At 29.4% G+C, this 12226-nt stretch overlaps 2 protein-coding genes across 2 annotated transcripts; one reads left to right on the forward strand and one right to left on the reverse strand.

Moving 5' to 3' along the window:
• Window positions 1-5965: 5965 nt before the first annotated feature.
• On the reverse strand, window positions 5966-6882 carry LOC135957366 (antigen 5 like allergen Cul n 1-like). The gene is made up of 3 exons (XM_065508100.1): window positions 6746-6882; window positions 6291-6685; window positions 5966-6226 (listed from the first exon to the last, which is right to left on the reverse strand). The coding sequence occupies exons 1-3, from the start codon at window positions 6857-6859 to the stop codon at window positions 5971-5973; spliced, it is 765 nt and encodes a 254-aa protein (XP_065364172.1). The 5' UTR covers window positions 6860-6882; the 3' UTR covers window positions 5966-5970.
• A 3989-nt stretch (window positions 6883-10871) lies between these two features.
• LOC135957392 (antigen 5 like allergen Cul n 1-like) lies at window positions 10872-11627 on the forward strand. The gene is made up of 2 exons (XM_065508131.1): window positions 10872-11261; window positions 11335-11627. The coding sequence occupies exons 1-2, from the start codon at window positions 10900-10902 to the stop codon at window positions 11588-11590; spliced, it is 618 nt and encodes a 205-aa protein (XP_065364203.1). The 5' UTR covers window positions 10872-10899; the 3' UTR covers window positions 11591-11627.
• Window positions 11628-12226: the final 599 nt, after the last annotated feature.

Raw genomic sequence — 12226 nt, forward strand, 5'->3', positions numbered from 1 at the left:
CGCTATTTATTTTTTCCTCAATCTCACTATTGCTAAACATTTCACAACCTGCTCATAAAAATGAGCAGGACAATTATTAGAAAGTATGTTCTCAATTATAATTTCCCTAAAATGTCAAACAAAAGAAAATTAAAAATATCAAAATAAAATGTGTAAAAAAATTAATTCCAGTTTCGTTGAAAAAAAATACATTTGAAAAGTTTATTTCTGAAAAAAAATTAATTTTACAAAATAAAAATGTGAAAAATTAAAGTTTAACGCAAAAATGTTCTAAAAACGCGCACAAATCAAATAAAAACATAAAGTGATAACATCCAGAGTTTGACGTTGTAGGTGTAAATATTGACAACTCTCCCTAATAATTGTACCTGGTTGATACCGCCAAGATTTACCCGAAATGTTTCTGTTTATACTAGTTGCAAACTGTTTAATGACTAAACTTTTAAAAATACATGAATGAGTTGAAATGATATTTTTCTTTATTTTGAAGAGTTATGGTAACACTGTTTGCAACCTTTATAAATACTAAAATCGCACATGAATGATTCGAATGAGCTAAATCAAAGTAAGTATTATGAGTATTTTCCAAAAAATTATAAGACAGACTGAGGTTATTTATGAATCAAACAGATATGTTCGATTCATAAAGTTCGTATGAGTATGATGTCGACGTCGGATTCATATTCAATGCTACGCATACTTATAAATCAATTTTATTGGAGGATAAGTACGTCAGAGTAGTTTAATTTCAGTGAAGTCTACTCACTTATACTTATAATTTCATAAGTGCGTATGAATACCAAAAAAGTGATTCATTGCTGATCTCTGGTATGAACCTAAATGTTTCTACCATCTTTTGTGATATTCGGTTCATAATTCCAAAGAACCCCTCAGAATATTTTATATTTTATTGTCACATATTGATGTTGGGTATACATTAGGGTGGCCCTTAATAATTGAAACATTAGTAAAAAAATCATCCTGACAAAAATTTTAGGTACACCGGTTGGGGTTAAGACGTGCCGTGCCGCAAGCCCTCTGAAGTTTTGAGATGCATTTATAAGGAGAAAAAATGCTTTTTTTCAGTTTTTGTAAAAATTTTGCAATTAAAAATTTACTTTTGCAATTCAATTTAAAAGAATAGAAATGTGTACGTAATTGTCGTTCTAATGAGACATAAAAAACAGAAATTGGTCAAAAAGCGTATACAGTAGGGTGGCCCTTAATAAACAAAAGTTGGATTTTGGCCATTCTCACCCTCCAGTTTGGTGAACATTAGTAAAAAAATCATCCTGAAAAAATTTTAGGTAAATCGGTTGGGGATAAGACGTGCCGCAAGCCCTCTGAAGTTTTGAGATGCATTTACAAGGGGAAAAAATGCATTTTTTTCAGTTTTTGTAAACATTTTGTCATTAAAAAATTACTTTTGTAATTTAATTTAAAATAATCGAAATGTGTACGTAATTATCGTTCTAATGAGACATAAAAACCAGAAATCGGTCAAAAAATTTTAAAGTTATAAAAAATTCGCCAGGCCATTAACGTGTCTCAGGCCACTAAAACAAGAAATGTAGGAACAAAATTAACATATTTTGAGAAATATTAAAATAAAAGCTCATTTTTACTTAAAATATGTACATATTTACTTGTATATGAGTTTTTATCTTCGTAGGATACCGTTAACCTATTCTTAGGTATGAACAAAAAAATAAATTTATTTTAACGGCAGTTTCAAAACTCTTTTTTAAAATTTTTAAAAATTTTGTTAAACAAATTTCAGAATTTTTTGATCATCTCATTGGGATTTATTAAGAATACAATAGGGAATAAAAATAGGAAAAAATTATGAAAATATCTCTTATAGTTTTTCCGTACCTGCGATTTAAATTTTAAAATTTTCGAGAAAAAACAATTATTTGGCAATTTTTAGGCCAATGAACTCTATTTCCTTACTCTTATGAATTTTAAGTAAAACCTATTGAGAATATTATAGTCCAGATAATTCTAAATATTCTCTGAAACTTTTACTAACATCGGAAAACGTTAACCCTTAAATCGTGAAGGTCAAAGGTCAAATTTTTCAATATTTGGAAAATCTCTTGGAAAGATTTCGAAATGTTCTATATTTTTGGGCGGGTTTTGATGAAATTTAACAAAAATATAACATAAACTCTAGGGTTTATAATAACAGTACAAGAATGGAAATTAACGTTTACTGGCACTTGGGGTTAAAATTATCCCAAACTTTTAAAATCATAATTTTTTTATGGTTTTAGAAGTTTGGGGTCATTTTAACACCAAGTGCTATATAGGGTTAATTTTAATTTTTCTGCTGTTTTTATAAATACTAGGCTTTGTGTTATATTTTTGTTAAATTTCATCAAAATCGGCCCAAAAATATACAACATTTCGGACATTTCGAAATCTTTCCAAGAGAAATTCCAAATATTGAAAAATTTGACCTTTGACCTTCACGATTTAAGGGTTAACGTTTTCCGATTTTTGTAAAAGTTTCAAAGTATATTTAGAATTATCTGGACTATAATATTCTTAATAGGTTTTACTTAAAATTCATAAGAGTAAGGAAATACAGCTCATTGGCCTAAAAATTGCCAAATAATTGGTTTTTCTCGAAAATTTCAAAATTTAAATCGCAGGTACGGAAAAACTATAAGAGATATTTTCATAATTTTTTCCTATTTTTATTCCCTATTATATTCTCAATAAATCCCTATGAGATGATACAAAAATTCTGAAATTTGTTTACCAAAATTTTTAAAAATTTGAAAATGGAGTTTTGAAACTGCCGTTAAAAAAATTTTATTTTTTTGTTCATACCTAAGAATAGGTTAACGGTATCCTACGAAGACAAAAACTCATATACAAGTAAATATGGACATATTTTAAGTAAAAATGAGCTTTTATTTTAATATTTCTCAAAATATGTTAATTTTGTTCCTACATTTCTTGTTCTAGTGGCCTGAGACACGTTAATGGCCTGGCGAATTTTTAATAACTTTAACATTTTTTGACCAATTTCTGCTTTTTATGTCTCATTAGAACGATAGTTACGTACACATTTCGATTCTTTTAAATTAAATTGCAAAAGTAATTTTTTAATGGCAAAATTTTTACAAAAACTGAAAAAATGCATTTTTTCCCCTTGTAAATGCATCTCAAAACTTCAGAGGGCTTGCGGCACGTCTTAACCCCAACCGATTTACCTAAAATTTTTTCAGGATGATTTTTTTACTAATGTTCACCAAACTGGGGCGTGAGAATGGCCAAAATCCAACTTTCGTTTATTAAGGGCCACCCTAGTATACAGTATATTTACTTGTATCTTCTTGAGTCTTCTTAACCTATTCGCAGGTATGACCAAAAAAATAAAATTTTTTTAACGCCAGTTTCAAAACTCCATTTTCAAATTTTTAAAAATTTTGTTGAACAAATTTCAAAATTTTTTGATCATCTCATTGCGATTTATTGAGAAATAATAAGGAATAAAAATGTGACATAATTATGAAAATATCTCTTATAGTTTTTCCGTACCTGCGATTTAAATTTTGAAATTTTCGAGAAAAACCAATTATTTGGCCATTTTTTTGCGAATGAACTCTATTTCCTTACTGTTATGAATTTTGAGTAAAACCTATTCAGAATATTATAGTTCAGATATATCTAAATTAGGGTTTTTATCCCGGGAATTTCCACTACAATTTTCCCGGGAATTTCGCCAATTTTTCACTACCCGAAGCCAGGATTTTTAGTCGGGATTCCCGGGAATTAGAAACTGACGCAACTACAAAGAAAACAAGTTAGAACTCTACTTTTTTTTTAAAAAAAAAAGTGAAAAGTTTTTGTTTTACAGTTTTTTGTTTATATCTCGACAATAATAGACCGCTTATTATTATTTATTTGGGGTTTTTCGAATGAACATTTAAAAAAGCATATGGAAAACTGCACGATCTAGAAATTAAGGTGAATAATCTTCAATGCCAAGATTGACCGGTGCGAATTATTCCAGAAAACACGAGTAGAACAAAGTCCCCTACTTTTGATGGCGGCACACCATTTGGTATTTTCAAGTTTAGAATTGATTTTGGGTATTTTGGAAACATGACAGCTTTATAATGAGTATGTTTAGCATATGATGTATTGTAAAAATTCACCTTTGAATCCAATAATTTGGAAATTTTCGAGATCAACATAAATTTTATCATTTCATTCTTTTTACTGAAAGGCTTAAGAAAATTTTTTTCAATTCATTTTGAAAATGATTAAAAGCTAAATAAAACTGAATGAAAAAAAAATTTTTAACATTAAATTTTTAGTAGATTTGAATCAACAAATATTTAATCATTCAAAGTTTGAATAAATTCTGTTATTAATTAACTTCAAAATTAATTCAATTTAAATGAAGCTTTTAAAGGAAGCTAAATAATTAGAAATTGGGAAAGGATTTATGAAATGAAAGCTGACATTTTTTATTACGGATTAAGATTTTAGTGAATTAAGCTCAAATTGTATTAATTAATTAATACGAAGCTTTTTTATAATAAATTTTGCTATAATATTCATAGTTTACAGTGTTATTATATATTTCGGGAATAGCCGGGTACACGAGAATGTAGAGCAAAATTTTACCGATTCCCGGGAATCAAAAAAGGTCGAGAAATTAAAAACCCTAATCTAAATATACTCTGAAAGTTTTACAAAAATTTGGAAAACGTTAAACCTTAAATCGTGAAGGTCAAATGTCAAATTTTTCATTATTTGGAATTTCTAATTTAAAGATATAGAAATGTTATTTATTTTTGGGCCGATTTTGATGAAACTTAAGAAAAATATAACATAGACTCTAGGGTTCATAATAACAGCACAATAATGGAAATTAACCCTTAATGGCACTTGGTGTTAAAATGACCCCAAACTTTTAAAAGCATAATTTTTTAATGGTTAAAGTGCTATATAGGGTTAATTTTAATTTTTCTACTGTTTTTGTAAATACTAGACTTTGTGTTATATTTTTGTCAGATTAAGGTCAGATGCCTTGTTTTAAAAATGTATCAAAAACTTATGGTGATGATAGCCAACTTCATAAAGTCAGTTTTCGTGTGTCTTATCCTGAACAACTAGCAATTAAAAATTAAATCTATCGAAATTAATGGATCTTTTGGAAATTATAACTAGAGCGCATGCATGAATCTAAAATAAGTAAAGGTTTTCGATATTCCAAATAGAGTTGCGTCTTGTTAATTATCTAAATTATTTGTTGTAGTTAAACGAATCATATCAGTTCTACAGTTCTACTACAAATCATAGTGTTTGTATATTGTTAGACTGTATGAATAATTTTTAATTTTTGTAGGAAACTAGTTATTAAATAATAATGTTCTCATTAATGATAGCTATAACGAAATTGTTAGAATTTGTTAATATAAAGAAAATGAAAGAAAAAATTAACCCATTTTGCGAAATTTTGAAATTCAAAACCATTTTTTTTTTATCTCGCTAATGTTTAATATAGTACTCTAAATGATTATAACAATGTATAGTTTTATTTTAACCTAAAATTATATGTTTATCCATTCCCATCTGAGGCAAAAAACATTATTTATAAAAATTTAGTTTTTGGCAACATTTTCAAACTCCAATTTCAAACAAACTTTTCACTTTTCTTTTGCAAAAACTAAAAAATTCCCCTTAGCACGCCTTAATTTAAAAAAAAAAACCGATTCGCACTCCTAGAATTTCGTAAAAAAAAAAAATCATACACAAAATGCAATGAGCGTATGAGTGCTTTGTAATTAAATAATAATCATACGTGTTCTGATTATTGTCGATACATCTGTAAAGTCTAATACAGTATTATAAATAATAGTACATTATTGATCAAAAACACAAGTTGTATTTAAATAGCAGTTATTTTTATTAATTTCATTAGTATACAATTTTGTAAAACTTCATTTAGAACCATTTGTTGACAGCATATTCCTCAGATGCGGAGCACAAGTTGGGGTATTTGGGGTTGGTGCCAGTGGTGCAAGAGGTACCAGCCTGGTTGCAGCTAGCATAGATGGGGAAGTTGATCATGTTGGTGGTGGCGTAGTTACAGGCAACCAAGTAAGCCTTATAAGGTTGACCAGCAGGAGAGTAAGTGGAAGCAGCACAACCTACACGAATGTTACGATCAGCCATCATAACAGTGAAGTGACCAATAGCTCTACAATTGAAATAAGAAAATAAGTAATTATATATAAAAATGTTTAACAGTTTGTTGTACTTACGGTCCAGAGTAGCCATTAGGATAAGAATCAATATAAGATTGTTGACTGTCCTTAACTTCAGAAAACCACATTTCAACAGATTCTTTCATTTTATCAGCATCAACAACATCACCGAAGAAACCCATCCAGGCAAGATTTTGACCGGCATATTTGAAGGCATCAGTGTTGCGGCATCTATCATGATTCATTTGACATTGTTTAACATTGAGTTCAGCAATGGCTGCCAATTCATCGTCCCATTCCATGGTGGCCATACGGCAGGCAGGACTGTGGTTGGCATCACCACCACCAGCAATGAAGTTACGTTTATCGTTATGGGCATCAACTAAAACTTGTTTCAATGAATCGGTAATGGTAACCATTTTAGCATCGGAAGGGCAAGAGGCAGCAAATTGCTTTAGAAATAGAAAATTGTTAATATAAAATTCATATTAAAAAGTTTAATTAATACTTACTCCATTATGACCACAAGAAATATGTTTGGCACCATTATTGCAAATTGAGTTGGAGCAGTAATCGGTAGCAGATACTGCGGCCACTAGGCAGAAAAAGGCTATAAAGCGATTCATTTTAAGAAGATTTAAGAGGAGTTTTCTAAATTGAAGTTCAACACCAACTGTTATATTATTCACTTAACTTATGTCTTTTATATACTAATTTCGTTTGGCATATTTGACTTTTTTAAATTAATTTTAAAGTTTAATATTTATACAGCTGTTTTATATATTGTTCAGTAGTTAGTGTTTTGTATTTTTGCAAATATTTTGCAGAAACCATAACTAAATAAATATTACTAACATACAGTTTAGAAGCAACGAGAATACTTTCAGCTTTTTCATATTTATATCACTGTAGATTTGAATAGCTATAAAATTTTATTCTGATAATCTGATTCCATATTATTATTTATCGACTACAAATTCATGTGATTTGTTTATCAATAATATAATAAAATTAACAAATAAAATAAATAAGGATGTGCCGAATCTTGTATACAAACTGTGCAGAATCGTTATGTTTCTTGCTGGAACCATATGTCAGGTTTGTTGAGAACTACCGAACGTAAAAAAATCTCCAACTTGGTCAGATATACCACTCCGGAGACGGTCCCCAGCATCATTTTCGTACGAATATGGACCGATATCTCTATCATCCATAATTCCACACCATACCGTTCATCTGAGAGAGATTAATTGTCGCTGATGCACTGCTCTAGGATTTTGGGTAGCCCAAATTCGGCAGTCGAATTATAAACTTTAATTTTTGATTTACGATCGGTATTCATAATTTTTTTTTAAACATTCCAAAAGCTTTTTATTTTCATAAGTACTATCTACTAATATGTATTTATAAATATAAATAAGGCAAATAAAAATGTAAAAAAAATATAAAAAAATATAAATAAAATTTGCAGAAAAATCAATAATTAACAACTTTGAACTTTGAATGCTACCGTGTAAAAAATCAATAATTAACAACTTTGAACTTTGAATGCTACCGTGTATTAAATATTTAAAATAAATTATTATTAAATCACATGATGCCATTTTTCATCTGCACAAATTCTAAATATGTGACATAAATCATGCAAGTGTTATAAAATAAATTAAAAAATATTATTAAATATTAAATACTACAAATATTTAAACTAATTTGAACAAATAAACAAAAACAATTATCGTATAATATTTACTTAGAATAAAATTTAATTTTTAAGTCAAATATATTGTTTTCTATCACAGAAATCCCCCTCCCCCTCATTTTGTAAACCACTTCACAAACACCACTTTTTCATATAAACAAAATTAATAAATTAAGGCGGATCAAAATTGCCAAAGAATATAAATTGTGACTAATAAAGGAATACGCTTATGTTTTGGAAAGCACTAGTTAATAATTTGAAAAACATTTTTAAAAATTATAAAAGAAGCCTCCAATATGGGGATCGATATTTTTATTCCAACCATCAAACTATTTGTGGCAGACCTACCCTTCTGTCTGTCTGTTGAAAATACGATAGGTCCCAAACGAAAGCAGCTAACTGTTTGAAATTTTCCACAAAAAGTCTCTGTTAATAAGGTTTGTTTGGTATTGAATTTATTTAACCTAGCCCCATACAAATGTTCCCCCGGAATACTGTTTGTGCAGTCATAAATATGTTAATTATGAGGTAATCCTGATAAAATTTTGCAAAAATTAGTTCCAAGTACTCCGAAATTGTACTGTAAAATATGGCGAAAATCAGGCAATATTTTTCCCTAGTTCCCATACAAGGTCCACCTCAGGAAATGACTTCAATATTTACAATTGTCTTATAATAATTAAAATCGTGATGCTGGACTGGACATAAACAGGTTTTCTACCAACTTTTGTGAGAATTGTTCCATAATTGACCCTACCCCTATAAAACCTCTATATCAGAAAAATATTTTATTTTCAATAAATAACACTATACAACAAAATCCATATTTTTCCAAAATTACAAGGTCCGGCCAATAAATTTTGATAGAGGAGACCAAAAAAAATAGACACGTGTATCGGCGTTTTGAAAGTTTTCATCTGAATTTCATTTTAGGGGGTTTCAAGTTTCCCAAAACTGGCACATTCTTATTTTTAATCGGCATAAGAAATCATGTAATGATTACATTTTAGGTACAAAATATATTCAGCGGATGAGGATTTAAATATATCCTCAAGACATGGGTATTTTTTGACGTTCTTTTAAAAAAGAGCAAAAAACTCCATGAAAACAGGAATTTAAGGGGTTAAAATGTTCCGCAAAAATATTATCCGTGAAATTTTACTATAAGTCCATGAATACACCAAAACGGAAAATTCAACCAGAAAAAAATGTAGTTAATGATTTCTAGTTAAATTTGAACCATTTTTTTATGCTAAATTTTTGGGGTACTTTAAAATAAAATTCTGAATAAATGCGAAATTAACCCTAAGCTCTCTTTTGTTGTGTCTTATTTCTGACTTTCTGGTTGAATTTTCCGTTTTGGTGTATTCAGAGACTTATAGTAAAATTTCACGGATAATATTTTTGTGGAACATTTTAACCCCTTAAATCCCTGTTTTAATGGAGTTTTTTACTCTTTTTAAAAGAACGACAGAAAAGACCCATGCCTCTGTCTATACTTGACAAATATTTATTTGGTCAATTCACAATGTCTCTTATCATGTCATATTGTCATAATGTCCTAATATTTCACAATGGTTTTTATTGTTTTTCAAGCAAAAAATGCCCTAAAATAATTTAACTCTGTATGCTATGTGTATTGTGTTATCGTAACCAACCAGCAGAGACCTGAGCCGAATGCCTAAGACTCGGTTAAGCCGAGCTGCCGAGTCGTGATATATTAGGACATTATGACAATATGACTGATAAGATACCTGGTGAATTGACCAATTATAACAATTAATGACGTTTATTTTCAGGACAAAGTTGTCTGTGCAAAAGCACTAACAATTTTGTAATAACGAAGCAATAATACTAATAAATGAGACTATACTGGATAATTTTTAATCATGACAACGATTTTGACGTTTATCATGATACAAATTTATCAGGTATACACAGGAGGTAACATTTTACATAAATATGCTGAACACATTTTATACCTAAAATGTATGGATCACATGGTTTCTTATGCCGATTAACAATAAGAATGTGCCATTGTTGGAAATGAAATTCAGATGTAAACTTTCAAAACGCAGATACACGTATCTTTTTTTTGTCGCCTCTATCAAAATTTATTGGTAAAATTTATATACAATGATATTACCATAAATTTAAAGTTTTAAGAAATTAATCACTCTATAAAATTCTGTACAGTTCGGACCATAACTGAATCAAATCCCCATAGAATGCCAAAACAACATATTGATGGCTTGTACAGGAGATTCGGCACATCCTTGTTTATTTTATTTGTTAATTTATTTGTTAATTTTATTTTATTATTGATAAATAAATCAGATGAATATGTACTTATGAAAAATTATATGGAATCAGATTTTCAGAATAAGATTTTATAGCTATTCAAACTATTAGTTATAAACTATAACTACAGTGATCAATTGATCAGTGATATAAATATGAAAAAGCAGAAAGTATAATTCCTCTGCAAATTAAATATTTTATTTTCGTTGATTTAAAACTGTATGTTAGTAATATTTATTTAATTATGGTTTCTGCAAAATATTTGCAGAAATACAAAACACCAACTACTGAACAACATATAAAACAGCTGCATAAATATTAAACTTTAAAATTAATTTAAAAAACGTAAAATATGCCAAACGAAATTAGTATATAAAAGACTGAAGTTAAGTGAAAAATATAACAGTTGGTGTTGAACTTCAATTTAGAAAACTCCTCTTTAATCTCCTTAAAATGAATCGTTTTATAGCCTTTTTCTGTCTAGTGGCCGCAGTATCTGCCACCGATTACTGCTCCAACTCGATTTGTAATAATGGTGCTAAACATATTTCTTGTGGTCATAATGGAGTAAGTATTAATTAAACTTTTTAATATGATTTATGTATAACAATTTTCTATTTTCTATTTCTAAAGCAATTTGCTGCCTCTTGTCCTTCCGATGCTAAAATGGTTACAATTACCGATTCATTGAAACAAGTTTTAGTTGATGCCCATAACGATAAACGTAACTTCATTGCTGGTGGTGGTGATGCCAACCACAGTCCTGCCTGCCGTATGGCCACCATGGAATGGGATGATGAATTGGCTGCCATTGCTGAACTCAATGTTAAACAATGTCAAATGAATCATGATAGATGCCGCAACACTGATGCCTTCAAATATGCCGGTCAAAATCTTGCCTGGATGGGTTTCTTCGGTGATGTTGTTGATGCTGATAAAATGAAAGAATCTGTTGAAATGTGGTTTTCTGAAGTTAAGGACAGTCAACAATCCTATATTGATTCTTATCCTAATGGCTACTCTGGACCGTAAGTTTAAAATTATTATATCAAACTGTTAAATTTTTTTAAATATAATTGTCTTTTCTCATTTCAAATATAGAGCTATTGGTCACTTCACTGTTATGATGGCTGATCGTAACATTCGTGTAGGTTGCGCTGCTTCCACTTACTCTCCTGCTGGTCAACCTTATAAGGCCTACTTGGTTGCCTGTAACTACGCCACAACCAACATGATCAACTTCCCCATCTATGCTAGCTGCAACCAGGCTGGTACCTCTTGCACCACTGGCACCAATCCCAAATATCCCAACTTGTGCTCCGCCTCTGAGGAATATGCTGTCAACAAATGGTTCTAAATGAAGTTTTACAAAATTGTATACTAATGAAATTAATAAAAATTACTGCTATTTAAATACAACTTGTGTTTTTGAACAATAATGTACTAGTCTTTAGAATGGTATATTAAATTTTACAGATGTAATGACTATAACCAGAACTTATGATTAATATTTAATTAAAAAACACTCATACGATCATTGCATTTTTTTGTATCAGTCGGTTTATTTTGAAATTAACACGTGACAAGGTGCATTTTTTTGTTGTAGCCCTTGTCATAAAAAACTAAAATTGTGAACATATAAAATCAAAAAAACTTCATCTTCAAGATCAAAATCGCAAAAAACTGTAAAAAAATTCGAAATAAATTTTTATAAAGCTGCCTAAAACTATGCTTTAGTTTATAATAATTTAATAGTTTATGGCCCATAACAGTTAATTCCTAAACGGTGTTAAGGATCATTCCTAGGAAGTTCATATGTTGTAGAACGTTGTTTATTGAGATCTTAGGTACATTTTTGTAGTTGATTGTTTCCTTGAATATTGATCGGTTTGCTACCTATGGAACTGAACAGTGGAAAGAGGTACAACAACTTTGGTATCTTTGGTGACCCCCACTGAAATTTTTCGGCAAACATTTTCGTAGAATATTTTAA

Source organism: Calliphora vicina, chromosome 4, assembly GCF_958450345.1.
Source record: "Calliphora vicina chromosome 4, idCalVici1.1, whole genome shotgun sequence".
NCBI classification, from domain to species: domain Eukaryota; kingdom Metazoa; phylum Arthropoda; class Insecta; order Diptera; family Calliphoridae; genus Calliphora; species Calliphora vicina.